At 35.3% G+C, this 26,950-nt stretch overlaps 1 protein-coding gene across 12 annotated transcripts in view; it reads left to right on the top strand.

The window, feature by feature from the left end:
- Positions 1–26,950, top strand: part of Robo2 (roundabout guidance receptor 2) — a 1,424,536-nt gene that overhangs the window by 1,386,907 nt on the left and 10,679 nt on the right. For 6 of the 12 annotated variants that reach the window (XM_040750574.1, XM_040750576.1, XM_040750575.1 and 3 more), the window contains 6 exons: positions 166–291; positions 4,982–5,138; positions 13,196–13,456; positions 17,421–17,626; positions 24,226–24,408; positions 26,526–26,699. In XM_040750574.1, coding sequence (XP_040606508.1) covers positions 166–291; positions 4,982–5,138; positions 13,196–13,456; positions 17,421–17,626; positions 24,226–24,408; positions 26,526–26,699 — 1,107 coding nt within the window. The remainder of the gene's footprint in view (positions 1–165; positions 292–4,981; positions 5,139–13,195; positions 13,457–17,420; positions 17,627–24,225; positions 24,409–26,525; positions 26,700–26,950) is intronic. The other 6 variants (XM_040750577.1, XM_040750581.1, XM_040750578.1 and 3 more) reach the window with 3 other exon arrangements.

Genomic DNA, 26,950 nt, shown 5'->3' on the forward strand with positions numbered 1-26,950 from the left:
AATAACCAGCAATCCATCTCTACTTCCATTAGGAAAGGATAGATAAAGCATTCCTCTGCTCTCCTACAACATCTGCTTCTGAGTTGCTAACTGCATGTTCTGCATGGGCTTGTGCTGTGAACTAATCACATGATGCCACTATGACCTCTGCCCTTTAACCCTTAGCCTTACTTTACATCCCTGACTACCGATTGGCTGAGGGATTGTCTAATAGAATGCCTCACAACCAGTCACAGGATTTCAGCACCACCAGCTCTCACAACAGCTCAGAAAGGAGTGGCAGTCTCTCAGGTTGGTCTGATCACAGTAAGGAGATATATTTGTTTGTCAAGAGCATATGACCTGTGTTCCTAGCTACCATTGAAGAAATATTGAGTCGCAACTCAGTGGCAGGCATTCATCTGTCAAGTGACAGTTGTTGATCATAGTGAAGTTATACTTTGGTTGGGGGAGGAGGAGTGATAAAGTCACTGTCACCCTTTCGTGAACTGTGCAGTGATGTACTTGAGGAAAAATGGAGCCATGTTCATAAAGACTGGTCATGGAGAACAGATGCACTTTGTCTGTCCTGAGCCCTATTTATGAGTCAAGGGAATGCTACAATGAGAAGGTTATATAAGATATTCAGTTCCAGGTCATTTATTCTAGAAAATACACATGATGAAAATGAAATTATTTTAGAACCTGATACTAAAGTTTGAGCAATGTAGCTTGATAATTTTGCATTGGTTTTCTAAAGTATCACATAGAGACTTGTTATCTGTCAAATTGTGTGACTCTGTGCCATTAATATGGAACATTATTAACACTTAATTTAAAAGCTATGCATATGATACTTTATGTGGCTTATTTCTATGTTGTAAATTTGAACACATATCTCAAAAAAGGAACTGAACTAATCACGGATGCAGGCATAATACAACATATGGGTGGAAATACATTTTGTTATAGTGAAATGCATTTCTATCCTAATATGCAACAATGGCAGTTCTACCTTCATGAAGATCCTTGCCTGTAACATGAAGACATTGTGGTAGACATACATTTCCTTGTAATTATATTCACACCATATGACTATTGATTTCATCTGTATATTTCTAATTGATCACGCTATCCAACTTGTTTCATCTTTTCATTATGGGAAGTCTTTAAAATACATAAAATAGGAAAGGATTACAGTGTGTTGGTGGTTCCCACAGATTTTAAGAGCATAAAGAGTTAACTTTCAACACCACTAGGATTACATTTGCTAAATTACTTTTCCTCAGGAGATAGAATCCTCTTAGACTGAAATGTTAATGCCCTCTTTTCCCTCCAAAATGAGTCATTGCTTATTGGTACGATTAGATACATTGTAGAATACAAAAAAATCATACATCTGTTATGAATTTAAAGTGGCTGAATAATATAGGGGAACTTTAAGAATGACCTTTTATGCCATTTTTACTGTCATTTTTGTATAATTAGTCCCACAATTGTTCTGTATAATTAAAATGTAATTTTGCTGAAGCTTCTTTCTTTTTGCTTCATTAAAGATACACAAATATCAAACAAGGTATATAAAGAACACTGAATACCATAAGCCATGGGGTCTATAGACATATGAGTCAGCAATATTTGTTATAGATCAATTGCAACCACTTTTTAAAAGTTATTTTTGAGTAATTATAAGCAATAGTTCTTGATGCATTGTTGAGCCCAGTAATATCCCAGATGACGTTTATGTTCAGAACTAGAAGTTATAAGAAATAGTTCATGTACATTTGAGCACAGAATAATTTAGATTGGAGAGAGCATTTTCAGTAACTGGGATTAAAATTATTATCCATTTTAAAATTTACTGTCCAAACTCTAGGGGAGTTCAATATTTCTGATCTGCTTCATAAGCATTATAAAACTAAACTGCCCTATGGCTAGCCAATTCTACCATATTTAGGCATTTGTAAATTAGCTGTTCACATTGATGTTAATATAGCTTTAAACATCACAAAGATCAAGTAACTTTCATTTCTGACTTATTTGAGTGAATTCATTTCGTTGTTTCAAATATTGTACAATATATTCCTTTTGAAGGTCTAAAACTTCCATTAAAAGTCTAATTATTAAAATGTCGACTTAGATGTTTTAAAAGCTACAGAAAAAATAATCACATGCATATTATATGTGAAAATTACTGTTTCATCTTTTAATGTACCAACTTTTAAAGAGTATACATTCAATATTTAACATGTATTATAATTATATATACAATATGTTTTGGGTAGTGATGAGGTCAAAGAAGAACCTCATATATGCTAGGAAACTGTTCTACTACTTCCTTCCTTCCCAACTCTGTGCATCTATTTTCAAAATAAATTATTTTCATAGTTTTCCTTCCTTCCGTGGTGTTCATTTTTGGCTATAAAATATATAAATAGTTAACACTTTGACTTGAAGAGAGAGGTCAAATATTTGGGCAAAGGATCAAAGACAAAGTGTAGGAAGTGTCATGATGTATTGTTTATGGTTTAATAAAGCTTGCAAGGAAGTTATCACTTAAAATGATGGAGCATTTAGTTGCAGGTTGCAGCAGTAGATGATGGTTCAGATCTCAGAAATAGAATTTAACTACTGGGTTAGGTCATATGCTCCCCATTAACATAGAAGCACATCACTTAGCATGGAGCTAACACACATGCTGGTGAGAACTCCTATCCTGATTATTCAAAATGAGAAAAGAGATAATTGTATACTTCTAGAAGACAGGAAACAGATGTTTTATGGAAGGCCCTTGGAAATTCCCTCCAAGAATCAGCTGTTTCCAAAGTACATTTTAAAACCTGTTGTTTACAACAGGAGGTGGTGAATTACTTTCTTGAATTATATTAAGAATTTCAGCTTGCATTTATGTAAGACTGTAGTGCAGTTGGGTTAGACACTATGCAAACAGTTGGTTCTTGCAAAGTTTCTGCCCGATGAATGCAGATTTCTTTGTATAGGAATGTGACAGTTGACCATGGAGCTCTTAGTGAGTCCCACAGTATCGAACCTTTAAAATGGACATATGGATTCTTTCTGGCTTTCATCACCCAGTTTTCTTGGTGGCCACATAAAGATTCTAAAACCTCTCTGAGAATTCACACAGACTATCCTCATCAAAGACAAAAGACAAAGAGAAAGTTTGGCAAGTGGTTAGCAAGGAAAGATGAGTTGCTCAAGCTGTTCCTATTGGAGTAGTTTCAATTCTAGGTTTATGAAAAATGATGTAATCCTTGGTCTTTATGATTTTGGAGGCTTAAAGATTCAAAGATTCATTTCATAATGAAAATATTAAGATTGGTTCAGCAGTAAACTCTTTGTTTTATTCAGAAACTCAGGCTGCTTCTGCCATACTCACAGAGCCTGGAAAAATTGAAAAAGAATGCAGAGGTGGTTAAAAATGAATGTTTTTCTTTTTAATGTGTGAGTAGTTGGAAGAGAGCAACTATGACTGTCATTCTATTCTTAATATTTTTACTTGAAATGTCTTTTGTATTTCTAAAGATATATCAAGGAAACAGAAACATCTACTTTCCATATACGGAAATTAAGATGGCTGACCTATGATGTTATAAAGGAATTAGTCCTCAATTCCAGAAGTCAAGCTGTTATCCACACAGACTTAGTGTAGATGATAGCTGTACTCATTCCCTGTTGTATTCTTCTTCCATCAAAGAAGATAAACAAAAAGTAAAAATATTGTGAGCTAGGATGGTATAATGGGTGTGAGTATATGCATGCATGACATATAGGAAGTGTGTGCTCTGCAGTAATGTGAATGTCTAGTGTAACAGTGTTATCTGTTGCTGGACTTCCAATATATTATTATTATACTATATAATCTGATTTTGCTAACTCAGATTAGTGATAGATAAGAGAAAGAAAATGGATGATATTCATCTGCATGACTAGATAGCCCTCCTACAAACATCTTATACTCACAATATTGACTTTAATAAAGATTAAGCTCATGGGGTCACTACCACAGTTGCACATGCATACAAGCTGATTTAGGACTCATACAAGTTGCTTAGGTACCTTTGTTTCTTTGCTCAAAGAATATTCATCCTTGTATCTACTTTGGTACCATCCTTGTTAATGAAGTTTTATTTATTTCATTTTGGAAGAATAAAATGTATAGCATAATTCAAATGATGCTCTGCTTTTATAGTTCACTAATTTATATATACTATCAGATATTGTTTGTACACTGTTGACTTACTTTCTGCTCACATTTGTGCATGGATTTATTTGCATTATACAATGTAGAAAACCTAATTACTCTATTTCCATGAAATTTCCTTTATTTTGGAAGTTTTTGAAATATTAAAATTAAAATGGTTGAGAATTACTAACATAATATACACAAATAATGCTGCTACTCATTAGGTTAAAAAAAAGTCTATGAAATGTATCTCAGTGAGGCATTTACGGATATTCTCTAGACTGTAGTTGATTGATTTTACCCATGGCTTTGGAGAGAAGAATGTTACTCCTATGGATTAATTAAATTGAACAAATTCTAATGGAAAAGTTTAGCTTGTATCCTTAGACACTGCATTCTCCACTGAGACAGTTTATGTAAAAGAGCATTATAAACACAGTAAAATCTGACATTTAAAAGAATTTGCTACGGACCATTATTTCATCTAACAATGGAAAATGGAAGTAGCAGAGGTGAATAAATCATTAAATGCTCTCTTAATACAGAAGCCATGTTCTTTTAGTTTATTCTGTTCTGCAGAGAATGAATTGGGAGAGAAAATGCCACTGGTTGAATTCATAGAAAAAAAATGTTTTTATTCTCCCTGATAGTATCATTCCATTGTTTATAGCCTTTTTTTAAAATCATGTCTAACATACCGATTCCTGTGTTTTGAAAACATTAATACATCCTGGCATCTGATATTCTCTGTTTCTTTGGTTAATCAGCCTCCTAAATACATGTGTTTATTGCTTTCAGGAGGGAAAGGTGGGAAAAAGAAGAAAAACAAAAATTCTTCTAAAGCGCAGAAAAACAACGGATCAACTTGGGCTAATGTCCCTCTACCTCCTCCTCCAGTCCAGCCCCTTCCAGGTACAGAGCTGGGACACTATGCCGCTGAACAACAAGAAAACGGGTAAGAAAATGGAGTACTCTGACAACATGGCCAAGGCTGCACTCCCACTTCTACTCATCTTTGCTGAGTACCTCTTTATCATTTAACTGCTTCCCCTCCCTCCGTGTTCATTGCATCCTCCTCTGCTGTTTGCACTCTCTCTATATTTTTAGCTGATAAATATAAAACAGCCCATAGTGAGGAGTGAGAATCCTTGGCCCTCAAGTGCTTTAGATTGTCTGCAATCATGATAATCAACCCCCATTTATAATATTGCTTGTTAGTTTGAAAGCAAGTCCCCACAGCTCTGTGCACTAAAGAGGCACTCCTGAGAAGGGCTGAAAGGGAATTAAAATAACCTTCTTCATCATCCCTTGTGGCTTCCTAATGGCTTGATGTCTGGCCATAGCAGGGCGCCACCAGTAGAGCACCATCACAATGGGATAATTGTGGGGACCTGGCCAGTGGGTAGAGCTTTAATCATCAGCTCTGATGGGAGTTTAGGAAGAGGGACAATAAGAGATTCACGTCAATGCACACTCTGTAACAAAATCTTTTTAAGGTAGACAATTTCTTTTGATGGCCCTTAAACGTGATGTTCCTCTATTCTTTCCCAAAAATCCCACGAGTTGGTTTCCTGTTACTTAAGAGTGGTGACTGATTTGAAGCACAAAGGCATGGATAATGTTTTTTATTACCAAAAAATCAAATGTAATATTTTACCTAAATGTTGTATCTTGCTTTCACTTTGCAAACCAGTATTTTGACTAGACTAGTATACAACCAAGAATACAGAATATATGGAAATTTTCTCTTCACAAAATTTGTTTTACACAGAAGTATTTACATATTAAATATAATTTAATTACATAGTATATTATGGTTCACATTTGTTCAAATCACATAAATATGCATATTTGATTATAAATTTTTCATCTTTTAAAAAATTCTATCTTATACACATGAGTAGTATATATACACTTATTTGTAAATATGGGTATAATATAGCTATATATACTCATACTAATACACTCACATCTTTCCTCCATCTTTCTATCTCTCCAATAGATTTAATTTGTTTCTCTGGGAAATAGTTCTCATATGTATGCAAAAAATGATTATTTAACTAATAAAAATGTTTCCATTTGAAATTAGAAGTAAAGAGCCCATGCTTTCTTCTCCGGGTTTAAAAATTAAATTGTGAATATGATCCTAATTCACATTAGTGAGGTAAATAATTCAATATCTCATGAAAAGCAAGAGCTACATATTTCATCCAAAAGATTATTATAGGAATATTACTTAATAGTTTGCATTTTAAGTTTGTAGCCAGGAAACATAGAAATGGGATTCTATGTTTCTATGGGGAGAGAAAAGTATGTTAATGCATTGTAAGAATAGCATCTGGATCACATGGAAATTGTAGCTTATTTAGAATTCTGTCTTTTTTTCACCATCAAATCTCCTTAAAATATACATCTGATATAATGATGACCATTACACACCGAAATAAATTAATTTGATCTAAGTAATGCAACATGACCTCGATAAAAAGTGAAAAACCTGGAAGTAATTCGTTCATTGATGAAACAGTTAATGTTAGTGTAGTTTTATGGTCTTACACAAATGGTCTTCAGAATATTGGTATGTCATGTCATTTTACTTATTTAGTGATTACAATTCATTTTTAAAATTTACCAAATATGTGCTATATGATTTTTCATTTCCAAAATATTCATTTACTACTACAAATAGTTAAAATGAATGTTCAGACTCTATACAGGCAAGTGCACATAAAAATGATTGTGCTGTATATTTTAGTTCTTATCTACATTTGAAGTTTTATTTGCCTTAAGTCCTGAGATTTTACTGGTGGGAAAAAGAAGAATTTTTTAGGGTTGGGGATGTATCTCAATAAAATTAGTTTTTAAAAAAAATTTATTATCATTTGCAACAGACAATAATAAAGAAGTTTGTCAACACTTTTTAAAAATGCATCCTAAATGCTATGCCCAGGTCTAGGAAGAGAAGCAATAAAAACCAAAGAACAGGAAAAAAATACATTTATAACAAATATCTGATACATTAATAAGAAGGGTATACTTACAGCCCTAAGTCATTACCTATCTCAAGGCAAACATGAACAGGTTATCCTCTCTTCCTTTCCCTCTGCCATCTCTTTCATTCTCTTTTACACACACACACACACACACACACACACATACACACACACACACGAGAAAGAGTTATACATTAACAATGACAATAAAATAATAAATAAACCTACAAGCCAAGGGAAGACTTACATGAGTGGACTCTTGAGACTCTCTTGAATTATTTATTCTTTTTTTCCCAGAAAGAGTTTCCCTGTGTAGGTTTGCCACTTGTCCTGGAACAAGCACTTGTAGACCAGACTTGTCTCGAACTCACAGAGATCTGCCTGCCTCTGCCTTCCAAGTGCTGGCATTGAAGGCATGTGCTACCGCTAGCTGGCTTTGAATTATTTATTCAAAAATGATAGTACCCAAAATTTATGGGTTGTTAGATACTATGCCCAGAATCAAAGTTTCAAAGTTAATGAAAAATAGCCCAAAAAGTATTGAATCTAGAAGGATCTTTGAAAGAGAGTAGATTGTTAGCCAATATATATATACATATATATTGACATAACTACATACCTTAATATAGAGAACTTTCTTTCTGGACAAAGAGGAAAAATAAAAAAGCATTCCCATTAGTCTGCCTTTACTATTCTATTTATGACTAATCCCCTCTCTTCTGCTTCTCATCATTTCCTGAGCTTGCCTCTCTGTCTTGATCATCCCTAGATTGCATTTTTATTGTTCATCCCCATCTTTCTTCAACTGGTACATACTGCATGAAGTTGGCTAATGCTGACATTTTATTATAAATATATTTTATTTAAAACAAATTTTAAATTTAAATATATTTTGATCATATTTTCCCCTCCCCAAGTCTTTCCACATCCTCTCTCTCCCTACCCACCCAAATTTAAATTCTTTCTAAACAATTTAATAGAACCCAATAATACAATCTCTAAAGTGAAGGAAACAAAATAAAAGCACACTCAAAAAGAAATAAAACAAAACAAAATTAAAAGCAAGTTGTAACCAAACAAAAGGACACACACCCACTCAAAAATAAAATAGTAGCGTCTATCATTCATTGGTCAACTGCTCTTGAATATAGGGTCTGTCCTGAAGTAGTTGGCATACCCATTGTCACTCTATTGGAAAATGCTGATTTTCCCTCTCTTAGCAGTTAAAACTGACAGCTCAGTTTTAAGCTTCCACAATGTAGGAGATCATTTGAGAAGGTGTCATGAATCCTGTGTGCTATATAAGGACTCAGCTATTTTACTATTGACGATAGACTAGATAACAAGGACGTTGGTTCAGGTGGATAATGTTTGGAATTTTCCAGCAAAAAGGCTGGTATGAAAATAAAAACATATGAAGACATGGTAGTAAGAGTAGATGAGGAAAACAGAGTTAGGAGAGAGTCCTGGCTGGGAATAACAATGTTGAAAATATACTGTCTAGTTACTAGTCATGATTTGTAGTATCGGTTCCTAAGGATGCAGATTTCAGTTTTCCTCGTAACCCATCCATGACCAATTTCTTTCTTCACAGTACAAAATTACAGAATTTATTTAATCGCTCCAATGAAATGATATTTGAATCTTAATTCAATCATGTAGCCATGGTGCAAATGTTTTCCCTTCTTAATATGCTTCTTCTGTTTGAAAAAGACAGTGTGTTGAAGGTATTAGGGCCTAGATATGACTGCAATACATTTTTATAGTCATAGGCTGCTTAGAAGAATTCCATAATTAAATAGGCACTTTGCTTTGCTCTTGCAATTAGACATTGGCAAGCTTCCGCTGCAGCTGAATGTTATTGTATTTGTATTAGTAATTTGGTATTTGTATCTGGCCTTTAATAAGTTAGTTCACATGCAATATTGATTTGCTGTCATCTGATCATTACTCATCAGGAAAGACAGATAATAGGTTGCCCCATACTTGGCTATCAGAATTTCAGGGAACAAGAACTTGCCTTGCAAAGGTTGAGTAAAACAGCTTTGATTGTCCATTGGGGGTACTTTTGTAGACTTTGTAGGTTACTCAAAAAAACATCAAAAGTGTATTACTTAAATAAGATGTGCATCTATAAAATGTGACGGAAACCTTTAAACAGAGCTGTATGTATAAAATATACAGTCACGTGCTACCCTCTAATCTTTCCTTGGTAACTACACAAAAACTTTCTATCTAGCCCTCTGGGATGGATTCATTTATGAATACTAGGGAGGTGATGAACAGTTCTCTACGTAACATGATAGAAACTACATCCTGACATGGCTTCCTTTATTTGCTCTTGTTAGTCTCCAGGTCTTTGGGATATTTTTACCACTTTTTATTTTTTCTTCTGGTGGCATCCACATTGAGTACGCATACTTTTTCCTGGAAGAGTGATCAAGTTTATTCGTTATGGTTCCAATTATCTTTTCAGAGAATATAGAGAGAATTGTTGACAGCATCCACCCTACTTTAATGAAAGGTTAATAAAATTTGTTTTAGTAACTTAGCACACTTTGTAAATTATTTATCTAGTATTACAATTCTTTATAATATCAAAAATTTTAAATACATTCTGTTTTGCTCAGTGTTATTTGAATAACATAAAATGAATCAAGTATAATGTACTCTAATGTTCTTCACTTTGTCATTGTAAATAATGTATATAGCACATGCTTTCTCTCTCATCTTACTCATGTTATATTCTTAATCTAAATGTCATTTAGATTGCTTAAAAATTTGTCTATTGCTGGGCGGCAGTGGTGCACGCCTTTAATCCCAGCACTCGGGAGGCAGAGGCAGGAGGATCTCTGTGAGTTTGAGGCCGGGCTGGACCGACAGCCTCCAAAACAATACAGAGAAGCCCTGTCTCATAAACAAACAAACAAACAAACAAAAATTTGTCTATTGTTCAGGTAGAAATATTTTTAGTACTAGTGAGCTATGACTATTGGAAATACTAAATATATAATACTTCATATATTATCTTGGGCACTATGCCAGCCAACATAAATATAAAAAATAGAACTATTAATATCTGCTGCAAAATGTGTTCTATGTAAACAAGCTTTTAAGAGTAAGCTTGACTTTAACTATTGGTAAAGGCTAATAGTAAACACATTCTAGACTGCAAATGGGCAGTTATTTTATTAGGGTCTAAACATGTATTTTTTACCTTAATAATGTAGCACTTGAACTCAAAAAACCATGTAAAGAAACTTAAGTTTTCTATTAATGAAGCACTTTGAATGTCAATAAATATGATTTTAGCCAGCTATAAGGTAGCTAAACCTCTTTGAAGAAAAGATACCATAAACATATGAAAAGCTAAATATTAAACTGAATGAGTAAAAGGAAGGATCAACATTGAAAATCTAAAATCCATTTTCAAGTCAGTGTTCAATAATACAGCCAATTTTGTAATATAACATTTTGTCAGAGAGTTTTACAAAAAAAATGTGCAATTTAAGGATTTATCTTGAAGACATGTAAGATTAGAATAGAATTCTGGAGTGGGAAGCTTACTTGAAATAAATTTGTTTCTATGACTGACTGTACCAGGCTACAAAATTGTAAAAGAAAAAAGGAAACAAAGCCATTTAGTTTCAGCGTGAGATTCTTGCTGACAAATCATGTACCCTGTTAGAAAATATGTTGCAGCTTAACTATGTTAAATGAACATAATAGAATGAAGAGAAGTAAATAGCTTTCTTATACTGTTCTGATGTCTTCATAGATAAATTTGTAAATAGTCAGCAGGATTGATTAGATTTGAAAACCTTAAAGCATTAAATGCAGCAAAGGATGCTGGTTACAGATTTTAGAACAATAGAATTCTGTCTTCAAATAAAAACCGTGATCTCCATAAAACAAATTAAATTGACAACGTGCTAGAAAATGTATTTCTTTCATCACAGATTGGCACACATTATATAGTAAATAAATAGAAATACAGATTTACACCCATAACGTTTTTTTTCTAGAGATAACATACTGAAATGTGTCTGCTGTTCACAATAGTATAAAAGGCATTGAGAGACAGCCATCCCTTCCAAATCCTTTCCAAACTATACAGCACTCCTTAAGTTCACTGAGACAGAAGGGCATTAAAACAGCCTCAGCAAGGCAAAAGTAAGTATGGACACAAAAACGAAGGAGCCAAGGGTAAAACTAACTTTGAGTGGAGAATATTTGGTTTATGGAAATAAGGTTTTAGAAATCCAGGGAGACTCATGGGTAGAAGTCACAGTAGTCCAAGCTCCCTGGAATTGATCAAGTCCTATGTAACTGATACATTCCTTCCTCTCCTCACTTATGGCCAATATCCTCTCTGTATCTCTTTTGGAAATTGAGGTCTTCAGTACTCATCTCTGGGCTTGCACATATGTAACTTAACATATTCCTATAGCTATTTTCCAAGACATCCTTGGCAGTGCCCAGACACCTTGTGCTTTCCAGGTATCTATTCCCACAGCAGTCTCCATTTCTGATTAGTTGCATCAGCTGATTCTACTATGCAGCATCACCCTTGCATTCTCTTATCTTCCTCATACCCCTACCAATATCCTACCGAGTCTCTATCCTGCTTCCATGTTGTCTCAGTCAATATTCTAGTGCTATGAAGACACATTACTACCTCAGCAACTCATATGGGCAAGCATTTGATTGGGGCTGGTTTACAGTTCAGAGGTTTAGTGAGTTGTGGCATGGTGGAAAGCTTGATGATACACAGGCAGACATGGTACTAGAGAAGTATCTGAGATTTTATATCCAAATAGGCAAGAAAAGAGACAGACTCTGCATCTGGCTTTCTCATTGTGAAACCTCAAAGCCTGCCTCCAGTGACACACTTCCTTCAATAACACCTCCTAACAGTGCCACTAGCTAGAGACCAAATATTCAAATCTATGAGCCAATGGGGGTCATTCTTATTCACATGTCTTTCTGTTTGATGTTTGCTTTGTGATTCACTGGGTTTAACCAGAATTATTAATATGGGCATGGGTGACTTTGTCCACTAGTACATGGAAATTCCCCAGTGTCTACATCATTAAAGACAATAAATTCCTGTCTTTTAGCAGACATAGTTCCCTTGTGCCAATCATGGCTCCATGAAGCATCCTCCCATCTAAACGTATTACTGGCTTAGTCTTTTGGAAAGCACAACTTTTGAAAAGTCTCATTTAGGATTTATCCTTTGCTGAAATACTGAATCTATGGAGCTGGTATAAATAGAACTGTTATTTAGAATATACTGTACTAGTATTCTATATTCTTTATCCAGAATACTGTCTAAAATTGTTTTGAATGCCAACGACATCTTCAAAGTAAACTGAAAATGTATAAAATGGTAGATTTCATACCAAATAATTTACTGAAATTAGAAATTAGGTAATTACTTTCCTTCTACAATCCATCTGGAACTTTTGTTTGTGGGTTGAAATAGGCAGGATGTGGGTTTCTATTGACAAACTTCATAAAATTAAAATATCATTGATATTTTTACCACCAAAAATTGATGACGAATGGATTATATGGAGCAATAGATTGCCATAGGTACAGAAAAGTATAATTCCTCCAAGTGTTAGATGATCAATCAGCATTATTGGTGTATTCTTTTGTGCACAAGGACAAAAAGAAATGGGAGTGTATGTATCTCCCAGCATTGACTTCATTAATTGTCTTTAGTTAGCAAACTGGTATTTCCACATGAGTGTCTTTGGGAGGAGGTTATTGCCATTTGAGGCCGTGTGATAACAATTAGTTAATAAGGTCTTCTAAGAATAAGTTGAGATAATAGATCAATTAGGAATAAGGACTAATAGTCAGATGATTTGCTATGATAGGCTCAAAATTGTGATAAAGAAAGCAGACATCGTGAACATTTTAGACACCATTTGGTTGCTATTTAATGCTAGCATAGTTTTGCATTTATGTATGTGTGTGTCAGTGAACAAATTTCCTTATTTAATTTCAGCTATGACAGTGACAGCTGGTGCCCACCATTGCCGGTACAAACATACTTGCACCAGGGTATGGAAGATGAACTGGAAGAAGATGAAGATAGGGTCCCAACACCTCCTGTTCGTGGTGTGGCCTCTTCACCTGCTATCTCTTTTGGACAGCAGTCCACTGCCACTCTTACTCCATCCCCAAGGGAAGAGATGCAACCCATGCTTCAAGCTCACTTGGATGAGTTAACAAGGGCCTATCAGTTTGATATAGCAAAACAAACATGGTAAATATCATCAGTAATCCACAGGCCCCATTCTTTCTACATATGTAAATGTTCTTGGATGTGTATTATGCAGAAATGTTCATAAATCTGTGTGCGTGGGATGAAAATGGTTTACAATATGTATTAGCCATCTATATTAAGAAACTGGTGACAGAAACTTAACTAACCTGACCAGTATCACTTATCTGGTTAGAGAGTGAAGTAGGGATTCAGACTGACGTGCTTTTGGCAATACCAGAATGCTTTCTTAATCACAAACCAGCTCCAATTAGTTTATCCTTGAACTTGCTTTAATACCACAATAAAGGACTCCTTTCAAATTCTTTAAAGTGCCTGTGATTAATTCTGTATGTGGTTGTGAATATGTAAATACATGCATCTGAAAATCACTATGGACAGTGTCGGTTATTAAAAGACTCTGTTTGAACTGAATTAAGTGGATTAAAAATTAACAAAAATAAAAACAGTATATGCTTCAACAGAAAACCAAGAACACATTAGGATTTTTTTTCTAAAAAAACTTCAAATTCATAAGTCACAGATGGTTAGGTGTTCTGTGAAAATGTGGCAGAAATAGAAATAGGACAAGGCAACATGGTTTTTATAGGTTTTGTTTTTCTTCAATACTGATTTACATGTTAGTATATATGTCCTATAAAAAAGTATATCCTGTTGACTTACATCATACTTGAAGTCAGATGAAAGACTTTTTCATTTTGGTTGCTTACTTACTGAGATGTATTCATAGTAAAATATTCATCATTTTTGCTTATGAGATGCTTATTTTTAAAATATACCAAAGCAGATATTCAAGAATATACCCAAATAGGGGAAAAACACTCCATACTGTCACAAACGTGCTTTTTACTGGGATGCAGAAGCCTTTTGTTCACAATCAGAGAATATATTCTCAGTAGTCACACATGCTTACTCTTAAATAACATTGTTTTACATAAAGATCCTTTGTGCAAAATACAACCAAGTTTGAAAGAATTATGTGAATAAACATAGGATTTTTCTCATGTTTACTCATGAAGTTGCAATCTTGTCACTTATGTTTTAAACATGACTAACTCATATTACAATCAGCTGGACAAATTTAATACACAATAATACCTAGATACTACCTCCAAGTTGATTCTGATTGCTTAGTGTGGGAATCCATGGAGGAAAGCCAAGTGTAGGCCCACTTCCATGAAGACAGATGTGTCTTACCAGATGTATGACTTGGAGAATTTTGCCATTTCTATGTATACTTCTATGTGTAAAGTGACAGTGATGCTAATAATTAGCTTCCATATGAACTTAATAGGGTTCATTACAACAATACCCTAAATTATGATCATCTATATGATCCCAGTCCTCAAAATCACTCTGAAGTTTGAAAACATGCTACGAGAGTTTTAAGAATTCACTGGATCTCCTATAATTAAAGTTAAAGATTATTCACAGAAAATACAATGGATTAAAATAAGCCAAGGGAAGAGATGTGGAACAAAATTCTGAAGATTTCCAAAGGCAGAGATCTCCCTTCAGAGTTCCAGGTAGCTAGTTCAATTTACCCAGCATTAGCAAGATACAGGGAGTCTTACCAAGTCATGGAGTACATGTGAGCATAGCTAGAGACGTGGCCTTAGACCTCTAAAGTTGACTCCTTTCATGACTGAACTCAGTAGTCACTCCAGTCAGAGATGAAGCTGTTACTTTGTGATTAAAAGCCTGTGATGATTTGTCCTCCTAAATATTTCCAAGTCAACAGACACTTGAGTCAGAAAACATACTATGAGAGTAGAGACTACCTCCAGATTTTAAAGAACACTACCTACACTTTTAAGTTACGATGAAGCTATTTATTATGCTTCATTGAATTTTTGGAAGATTTAAATATGATTGCATGTTTCATTGTCCTTAAAAAACTACCCATCTATATCCTAATTTCTAATGTTTAGAAGGGGTTGGGCTTTTGTCCAAATTGGTTGCTGATGTCTTTTTACACTTAAAATCTCCCATTGAGTATCTCCTTCATTGGTATCTCCTGAGTGGATGAATGAACTAAGACATTTCCATATCTCCCCCCTACACATACACTAGATCTCGTTTCTCATCTTGAGACTGTTTCTGCACAATCTGCGAGCATTCTGAATGCCTCAGTTAAAACTGCATATGAGGGTAGTAATTCATCCTTTACCCAAAAAAGTACTTCACTTGCTCTCGTGGTCTGGAAGTGCCAACTACTTTAGGTTACACATCACATTCACAAAACTATGAAGATAAAGGGTCCTAGCTGCACCTCCAAGGATGCTTATCATACTGACTAATGAAATGTTCAAAACACTTCCTGTTGCCAGCAGGTTGTTATACATCCTGCACACCTTAATCTCATATTTCAAATTAATTTGTAATTCTGCTCTAATAGTTTAATACATTTTTATCCCTTTGCAATTTCCCCATCAAGACATGCTAACAGCTATATAGAATTACAGTGTTGGTCTGTTCTTTCCTCACCCACCCCAAAATCTATAGCATTATAGTGAAATGAACCACATATGTCACCCTCCTTGACACCCTCTTGTTTATCATGTAGTGCTTTCGCTCCTCAATTTTCAAACTGAATGTGATGACCCATGTGTAGCAAAGTGGGTCTGTCAAAGCTCAAGGGTCTGTCTAAGATATTCTAGTGAAACTTGCTTTTCTTTCCTCACAATGGATTAAGAGCCTTGTGATGAATGCCATGGAGTTGCATGCTGCCTCAAATACCTGTTTTATAACACTAAAAATTAAATCTGGCTACAATGAAATGATGTCCAGAAGTAACAATTTTTGGGGTTTTTACCATTGAAGGATCTAGAATATGGTTAGCTTTAGCATTGTTTATAAATTCACATATGCAAATCACATAGGAATACTAAGCAAATTGTAGAAAAGGAAACATTTTCTCAAAAGATTATAAATGAGAGCAGAAATAACTCTTCAACTTTTCAAAATCCAGTGGAAAAAATGCACTCCCCTTATTTGCAATACTTTTACATGGAAGGGTCCTTTTGAATACTTCGCTAGGAAGTCAAGAAAAAAATGTTCAGACATGGAACACATTCACTCTTTGTTGACAGTTACAAATGGTTGAGTTAGCATCCCTTGAGCATTTTATAGGTTATAAGGGATAACTGAATGATCTCCCAGCACAGCAAGTGGACCTCAGGCTCCAGCTCTACATTGTATTAGTCATAAAATGTGAACTCAAACAGGCTTTATTTACATATTTTCCAATAAATGAATGGCCATGCAGGTTCTGTTAATTTTATAATGTTGGGATGAGACTTCTTTACTCATTTCAAAGAAGGTATTGAACATACCTTATGTTTTAAATTCAATCCCCCACCCTTAAGACTTGGTTCTTGAGATGCATTGCAAATACCTAGAGAGCACAAAGGATTTGTGTCTAATCTAAACTGGGATAATGGGACAGCTGTTCATCCTAATGTGATGGGAATCATACCAAAAGCAATCCGTATAGGGCTGGAAGTGTGCCAGAAGCAGGGCCAGGGCAATCAGGCCTCCACCTGACAAACTTTCTTTGAACATGCTACATAGACTAAAACAAGTGAAGTAAACTTTAACATTCCTGGAAACCAAATTGCTATGGTTATGGGTGGAGGGAGGTAAAAATGATTTGGGTCAAATATTTCTATTCTCTTTTGAATCTTTTGTTGATACAAAAATACTCTCTATATTTTTCATCTCTATGCATCACCTTATAAACATCAAAGCAAGAATTTTTGTAGTTTATGTGGTTGCTATTTGGTAAGGCACATGTGTCTTTACTGAAGTAAGATAATGCGCTGTGAGTTAGTACACACAGAAGACAGTATGAGTTACCGTAACATACCATTTGACATGAATTATGATCTTGCTGAATGATAATGAATTGCTTCTCGTCTTTCGTTTCTTTCCATTTCAATTCCAGGCACATTCAAAGCAATACTCCACCTCCACAGCCCCCTGTCCCACCATTAGGTTATGTGTCCGGAGCCCTGATTTCTGATTTGGAAACAGATGTTCCAGATGAGGATGCTGATGATGAAGAGGAGCCATTAGAAATCCCCAGGTCCCTCAGAGCCCTAGACCAGACACCTGGATCCAGTATGGACAATCTAGACAGCTCTGTGACAGGTAACAAAACTGATAGAATGGGAATAAGTGACCCACTTGCAACATTAAAATGTACCACAAATCAAATGCTTCCTTATGTAAGATTTATTCCACTCCATCTATTTTTGTAACATTTTAAATATGTTAATGTTAAACACCAAATTCAAAAAGGATTTAGAAATACTTTTGCTTTGCTGCTAAAATGATAAGGAAATTCATGAATTTTAAAAAGCTTTAAAGACATGAAAGAAAACTCAATTATATCTCAGGCTTTCATGAAAAGTTCACTCTGCTAGGAAACTAAGTCTATTATATGAAAAACCTTTACTTTTAGAAATGATATAATTTGTATATCGGGGGCAACATACAAAGTGAATGAGATCTTAAAATGCTTCTTGATATTTCACTATGTAAAGCCATTCACTGATGAAAATAAGCAAGTCTTCAGAATGAGCCTCTCTTAGGTTGCACATGGCATTATTTTTGGAGTGGAAACATGCATAGCGAGATAAGCAATACATTTATGCATTTCACATTGCTGAATCCAATCCCCGATCCTCTGCCAAGAACTGTGGTTATTTTGACTGTTTATTGCTTAGGCTCCTCCCCCCCTTTTTTCTCTTGTTCAATAAGCAAGGACTTGAGTTGGTGCATGCCTATGATGACTCTAGGGCTGAGAAACAGCCTATTTCCAATGATCTAAAATTGTGCAACTGAAACTCCATATATACACAAAGGAAGTAGCAAGAGCCAAACTTCAGTCTTTCTCTGCCTGAGTTATCTGCTCCCTCACTCACAGTCCTTCCTCTTATTGGATAATGAGGTCATAGCTTCTTCAAACCTAACCCTGACCTCTGTGTTCTCTCAAGTCATCTCAGACCACCAAATCTATGTCACAGGGACACCTTTCAAGTGGATCCTTTGGTGTTTTGGGAGACTTGTTTCTTGAGTTCTTTGTAAATTTTGGAGATTAGCCCTCTGTCAGATGTAGGGTTAGTGAATATCTTTTCCCATTCTGTGGCCTGCCTTTTTGTCTTTTTGACTGTGTCCTTTGCCTTACAGAAGCTTTTTAGTTTCAGAAGGTCCCATTTGTTAATTGTCGATCTCAGTGCCTGTGCCACTGGTGTTATGTTTAGGAAGTGGTCTCCTGTACCAACTCGTTGAAGAGTATCTCCCACTTTCTCTTCTAAAAGTTTCAGTGTGGCTGGATGTATGTTGAGATCTTTGATCCATTTGGACTTAAGTTTTGTACAAGGCGATAAACATGGATCTATCTGCAGTCTTCTGCATACCAGTACCCAGTTATGCCAGCACCATTTGTTGAAGATGCTTTCTTTTTTCCACTGTACAGTTTTAGCTTCTTTGTCAAAAATCAGGTGTTCATAGGTGTGTGGGTTAAGATTAGGGCTTTCGATTCGGTTCCATTGGTCTACCTGCCTATTTTTGTGCCAATACCAAGCTGTTTTCAGGACTATAGCTCTATAATAGAGCTTGAAGTCAGGTATGGTGATGCCTCCTGAAGTTCCTTTATTATATAGGGATGTTTTGGCTATCCTGGGCCTTTTGTTTTTCCATATAAAGTTGATTAATGTTCTTTCCAGGTCCTTGAAGAATTGTGATGGAATTTTGATAGGGATTGCATTGAATCTATAGACTGCTTCATCTAATTATTGCCAAAACAAGCATTCCTTCTGTGTCCCTTATATATAATCACTAGACTAGGAATTTAGATTCAGTAACAATATCAAAATAGTAATGAAGAAGAGGGAGAATGAGATGAAGAGGAGGAAAAGCACCCTAATAAATGCAAAACATTCTTCTAAGCAGTAGGGGCTGCTTTTTGGATGGCCCAGATATTTAAGAATGAATTTTTTTCTTCTTGAGACAGGTTCTTACTATGCAGTCCTGCTGGATTTGAACATATTATATAGAGCTGGATCAGTTTGTAAACTAGAATTAAAGTCGTGCACTACCACACCAGGACTGGTTGTTCACATTTTAAAAGCATAGCAAGGAAATGAGAGACAAACAAAAGCTAGGGGAAAGAGAGAAAGAATTCTCAGAAGAAGGAAGGAACCAAAAAGGCAGGAAAATGCCTGAGATTTTGAAGTCTAAACTACTGAGTATCTGGAACTTTGCATAGATATGACTGGCCCTACCTTCTAAGGATGTACCCTAGATAATAGTTTGCTTAATCTTCAAACTATTTGCTTGCTGATGCTTTAATTTTATAAATAAATAAATCAAGTCACAGATAAGAAATCAAATCACAGGTAAATCATGACAAATATATATATATATATATATATATACACACCAAAATCAGTCTTATTCTAACTGACTGTAATCTCTGTTTTCTGGAAATGCCTAACATTTATCTCTGAACTTAATCTTATGTAATATGAAAATGGTGGCTAGTTTGCTACCCAACACAAGACTTTTTCATATATATAAATATACATTTCTAAAAAAAGAAACCACATAAAATTATATGGACACCTTAATCCATAATGTATACTTACCTGATCAAGATCATGATATAAGTTTTCAGATGTGACATTTATTTTTCTAACATTTGGTTCTACACTCTGTTATAGTTGCCTGTCAAAATTTAGTTGTCAGCGTTTTTAAAGGAATCATCTTTTTATCATTTTTTATTACTTTCTTTTTTTTAATTTTATTTTCCAGTTTAAATTTAGATAAGAATCAAGGTTGCTTCACAAGTCAGTTCCAGGTCCCTCTCCCATTCCCTCCCTTCCTCCCGTGCCCTTCCCCCCCGCCCCCCCGGTTATCCCCTCATTTCTCCAGGGAGGGTGAGGCCCTCCATGGGGGTGTCCATAGTCTTTTTATCATTTTTTTAGTAATCTGTGCATCTAACTCACCCTGCACATCTATTTGGTTGTCACAAAGCACAAAAAATAGCTGTAGTGATGCAGTGTGCAGCTTATGTGGAAATAAACACTGCAAAGCTTCCATTTTCAAAAATAAGCTGGTGAGATTGCTGCCTAAATGCCAAGCCAGCATCTGAGAATATCAGAGAGAGACAGGATTCAGCATTTCTTTCCCAACATGCATGGTAGGAGACAAGGAGAAGCATTTTCTGGAAGTAATACCCTTGAAAAGACAACTGTGGAAGATAGAGGGGAAAGAGGGATGGAAAAGGGCATCGTTAACATATAGTTCAGATTCTACCTGCCTGGTGACAGAATTAGGGCCAAAAGTGAGTGCTGCTGAGTGAAAGAGTGCCTCAAGTGTTGGAACCCACATGCCCATGGTGGCTGAAAGGAAATTCCGGCAGTGTTTTCTTTTCTTGTTCTGGATAATTTAATTTTTTCTAGAACTTGCTCACCAGATCGGTATGAAAATACACCTTGTGACTGTTGTCACCTCTAGCCTGCTACATAGGCATTTCGAAAGTTGGCCATTAAAATTTTTCAAATGAGGTATTCTCTCTGCTGCAATTTTTTTCTGATAAACCCTGTAAGTGACAAATATATTGCCTTAGGCTACTTCAATAATTCTAGGAACATTAAGACAATTTTATGCCAAAATATGACAGATTAAAGGATGGATTAGATAGATAGATAGATAGATAGATAGATAGATAGATAGATAGATATGATTTTTGTGGGAGTGAAACAAGTTAACAAATGTTATGTAACTTAAGGAAAAGATTGTGTAATTATTACTTTTGCTTTTCCTGTATGTTACACACACACACACACACACACACACACACACACACACACTCACTCACATACCTGGACCAGGGGCAGATTTGTTGCACATCCAAATCTTTGGAGTATCAGAAGCATTTTCCTCTCGTTTTTCCTATTTTTTTACCTACATCTAGAAAAGGTCATTATTTGGAATGATTTGACCAAAGACAATTATAGCAGAAGATTTGACTTAGCAAGTAGTTAGACAAGCTGCGTTATCTAATAGAGTTCCTGGATTAAATATTGGCTCAAGAAATGGGCCGTCACAAGTTTTTGTAGCTCATAAAAATGGTAATACAACAATTAGCAGGGTCGTGTTAGAGAGTACAGACTTTTCTCCAGCTTAATGGATCCAAGGATAAGCATTTGTCAGCAAGGAAGGATTTAGCATAAATTGACATGTAAATGAATTGACGACTGATCATAAATTAATTTTAGTGCTGAAGATGTAATAGAGACACAGCAAGATACCACTTTATCATGGCATTTTATGCTCAGTAACATTTAAGCAACTTAATGTCCTATGTGAGATTCTTCTTCATCAGTATGAATTAATTTCAGTTGTTTTTTTCCCTGTCCTTTCAGTGTTTTAAGCTGAGGCATCTGGAAAGATTGAAGCCATAAAGACCAATAAATTTGGCTCTGTGACATAAATTCATTTTTCATTAAATGTTTAAATATTGATTATGTTTGTGACTCTAATGTGTCATAGGGGTATGAATTGCTTGCAATTTGTAAAGGTTCTCCAGCCAAGTTCTTCTTACCTGGTGTTCTCTAATTTTCAAACTTGGTGTTCATAGATATGAGAGATACTGTTATCATAAAAATGACATACTGTTGAATCTACCAATTAATGCTTTTTTTCTAGTCTCTTTCACACACACACACACACACACACACACAATATCTCTGTATAAAATATATGGGAATGAATAACAGGTAGTTCCTTATCTCTAAAACTCTACTTCCTAGTGATGGTATATGGAACAGCTACAATCAGGGATGGAGTCAATGTACCGTTATATGCACAGTTAGGCAACCAAGAGCCTGAGACTCATCCTAATACAAGCCTGAAGGTGAAACAGAATCAAGTCAACCAAGGGCTCATGGCTCATTTAGATCCTGGAAACTATAAATGGTAGCAATGCTGAAGTGTACTCAAGTGGTGGCAGATAACATTACATGACTACAGATACTGCAGAGATAGGCAGGGCCCATATTAAAAGGACCCAGTGATTCAGAAGCCTGACAAGGACATGGATATGTTAGTAGTAGAGAGCTGTTTAAACTAGGACATCAATGTGGGTAAGTTCTTGAGAAAGAAAATTTAGAGAAGGATAAGGAAGATAGGAGGGAGGTACCAGAAACAAGCAAGTTGAGGGAGTTAAAGACAAAATGTGAGTGAAAGAATAAGGATATGTCTATTTTGACATTGAAAATGTTAAAAATCATCTGTGGAAGGGACAGATACAAGAATTCAGATTCCATAAGTGTATTCTCAGCTGTGGTTCCACAGTCTTTGGTGACCCTCACGAACAACCTTGGACATTTTCCGTATCTCCTATGGCATTACCCCCACACAGTCCTTTGCATCTTTTCTTCTTCATTGGGGCCTAGTGGTGCTTTGCAGGGATCATTACTCCACAAAAGAATGTCTCAGAGGAGGCTGGGTTGCTCCTGTTATCGTAGCCTGCCACAGGGATTTCCTTGGAATGTAAAAAGTGTGTCTCTGTACTTTTGCTAATTAGAGTCCAAACTGTCTTTCCCTGCCCCACTTAACACTCTTCGGGTTATCCTGTACCTTTGCGATTCTGGTTTCTATCCATTGAAAATGGGTATGCTACACCATTGGCCCTTTCATCAACATTTCAAGTACTTCAAAATCTTACCTACACTATAGTCTTAAAAAATGAGAGAAAAGAAAAATGCTACAATATTAGATTTAGCCCATTTCTTATAAATATTTTTGTGACAGTTAGAAACTTAACATTGATTAAATAAGCAGATGTTTGTGTCCTTTTTCTAAATTTATCAGGGTAAGCACTATTTGGTAGTTTATTGTATTATGAACTAATAATAAACCAACCTAAATATCATATTAATTACAGTAAGTAGTTGGTTAAATTCCCACTGTGATTTTAAGAAAAACATGAAAAGTGACTTTTTTATATAACTTAAAGAAAATGTTGCTTGTAATATCTCCAAAGTACTTAATATTATTGACTTAGAAAGTTGCAATTTTTCCACTAACATTGTGTTTCATTTTGCAGAAAAACCCACATTAATGATCATTCTATTCTTTTGATTATTTTTAAAGGAATTACTAGCATTCAAAAATGGGTTATTAAGTTAATTAAAAATTAAAGAATATATAACTGCCATAAATAGAAATTCAGTAAGATACAGTTTTCCTTATGTTGCATACTGATCTGATATTATTTAGACACTTTATGAGTTTCTATTGCTTTTATGACTGACTTTTATTTTGAATCCTGATATAGTTGATGGAATCTGAACTACAATTAAAATATAGTCACTATTTTTTCAACCTATTCCTTCTGTTTCAATACACTAAGTTGTTTCAGTCAGATGCATAGAAAGTTAAATATATATAGTATCCCTTATGAAGAAATGATCATGTGTTAACTTAAGCAATGTAAGAATTGAACCAGTTTGAATATGTTTTGTAAATGGGCTACAAACAAACACAGATTCGAAATGGCCTCAGTGTTTTGGTACTCAGGATGTTGGAGACATAGATGATAGGGGGTTTAAAGAACTCCCAATGGAACTTTAAAGAAGCAGTGAGGTGAAATAACCAACTTGCTCATTATACACTGTCTTTCAGCAGATGAAATATCTGATATATACAACTTACTGGACCACTACATTTGTTTTTAGGTTCAATGGTAAATGGATGGGGCTCTGCATCTGATGAGGATCGTAACTTTTCTAGTCATAGATCTAGTGTAGGTAGCTCCTCAGATGGCTCCATCTTTGCCAGCGGCAGCTTTGCACAAGCATTGGTGGCAGCAGCAGATAAAGCTGGTTTTAGGCTGGATGGCACCAGTCTTACAAGAACAGGTTGGTAGTTTCCCAGTCAACACTCTTTGCATGAGAGAATCCTGTGCTCTGGACACTGCCCTTTCCTTCTGTTCTTTTTCTCAGTGAATCTAACTACAGGCTTTTTAAAATATGCATGAACACAGTTGGATAGATGCTCTCTTACTAGAACTCTCCTTTGATGATAATACTGCGAAGCCAAAACTAGACTCCTACTCACTACCTTGCTTATTATCCATCCTTTCTCGTCATGGCTCTGCTGGCTAATTGCAGTGTGCTTCTTTTTCATATTATAACAAAGCCACAGCTAAGATTGTCATTAAACTTTCAGTAACTCACACATTATAAAATCCTTACAAAATCAATAACGAACCTGGTGATTAAAATTATTCAACTTTTATCTCCACCATTTTATCTGGCCCCATTCCCTTCTGCAGGAGCACTTTCTGGGAAGGCTTCCTCACCATGGGGTGAATGGGTCTAAAACTCCTGCCTAACCATTCACGGTCCTAACTAACTAAGATTTAATATAATACTTTATGGTTTTAGAGGATGCTAACTAAAGATACACCAAATGCATTTGTGAATTTAAAAAGATAATATCTTCATGTGTATTGCTATTTAAAGTAAATTCATTTTGATTTCAAAGGGCAGTGAATAAAAGCATCAAAGTCAAATTATATAATTGCTTTGTGTATCTCATGCCACAGGGAAAAAGATATGTAGGATTAACTCTGGTAAAATATCAGTAATTTATAAGCATAAGGGTTTTTAAAACAGCCCTTATGTTTGTATATGTACTTTTTACCTGCACATAAGGAATATTATGTGCATTTACTATGCCGCCTTAACAAAATAAACTCATGAAATATCAAATGCACTCTTCAACTTAACGGTGATCAAATAGTAAAGAAAAATTACTTTGAACCTTTGCTACACTTTCAGGTGATAAAATTATGTCTTGGACATTGTAAGTTTTACCATCAATATTTCTTTCAAGTGTGCATTAGGTATTCTTCAAACCAAATGGAAGAAATTCCCAGGCATTGCAAAGGTTTATTTTTATCTAGCATCCAAACTAAAATATGTTGCAATATAACTGTTATTTGGATTTTTTCGGCAGAAGACATAAGTGAGAATCTTTATGTTGCCTGAGTGCTTTTTGTAGCATTTGCTATAGGCATAGATGGGAGAATGTACAAGAGAGCTAATAAATTAGAAGGCATAAGTGCACCAGCAGCATGTATCCTAATCGCTAATAAAGCATTAGGCAATATCAAGTCACAATGACTTAGGACAGTGAAACTACATATGATAATTTTGGGTAAAGTGAAAATATGCACAAGAGAATGTGTGCACATAAACCAGTCCTCTCTTACATGATAAACTTAGCAGTAAATTATTTCATTGTACAAAATGTATGAGCTGACCTTTTTTCCTGGAAAAAATCCATTCATGTATTCTAAGCTATCAAAAAGAAAATAGTACAATTCATTTAAAAATTAAAGTGCAGGATCCATTCAGATATAATAGTATGCTCAGAATACACCTATTACATTTTGGATATATATCAAGACTATAACCTGTTAGCTTCTATTGTATTTAGCCCTGCCTAAAGAGGTAGAATTCGTTGTATATGAACATTAAATAATAGGGTTACATGTACATCTCACCAGGCCCTTCATGTATAACTTCCAATGTAATTCTAAGACAATGTTTATGATTCTGAGTAAAACATGATGAATCAAATAAAACAGAAGTCATTTTTAATGCTCATATTTGGAGAAGTAAATGTGGCATGCATTTGCACAGATTTACAAAAGTATTGCAAGGATTGTTAAGGTATATAAAACCATGATCAAGCAAAGTGAAGCTTTTGGCTGGTAGGTTTATTTCAGGTTCATGTGCTCGAAATATGTTTTTGTTGGGTAGGGCGCTCTTAGCTTATTACAAATTGGATGAATTACAAGCAGCAGTTCATGCATTTTGTGCAGATACATAGTGGTTTTTGTAGCTTTGAACAACACCTCTGGGTACATTCAATAGGTAGTCTAGTAAGAGCAGAGGCACAAGGCGAGACAAAAATAGAGTGCTATAAGTGGTGTTCTCTATGTCCACTCCAATGGTTTTTGTTTCAGGAAAAGCCTTTACCTCCTCTCAAAGGCCACGACCCACCAGCCCATTCTCTACTGACAGCAATACCAGCGCAGCGCTGAATCAAAGCCAGCGACCTCGGCCCACCAAAAAACACAAGGCAGGGCGGATGGACACACAGCCAGTGTTACCTCATCGGAGGGAAGGGATGCCAGATGGTAGGTTTCTTGTATTAACTCTCATCTCCTCATGAAGAAATATGCTCGACATGATCACTAACTTTCAGTAAAGTAGCTATTGTAGCTGAGGTGTTGCCTCTGTATCACTTGGCAGCATGCCATATTTAAATAAAACACACTCTTTCCGATCATGTGAAATCTTTTGTTGTTGCTATGCCTCAGGAAAGATCTATAATGCTAGATCTTTCCAAAGTTTCAGCTCTTCTGAAAATTTCCAGCCTCTCATTGTA

Source organism: Mesocricetus auratus, unplaced genomic scaffold, assembly GCF_017639785.1.
Source record: "Mesocricetus auratus isolate SY011 unplaced genomic scaffold, BCM_Maur_2.0 Super-Scaffold_100008, whole genome shotgun sequence".
Taxonomy (NCBI): domain Eukaryota; kingdom Metazoa; phylum Chordata; class Mammalia; order Rodentia; family Cricetidae; genus Mesocricetus; species Mesocricetus auratus.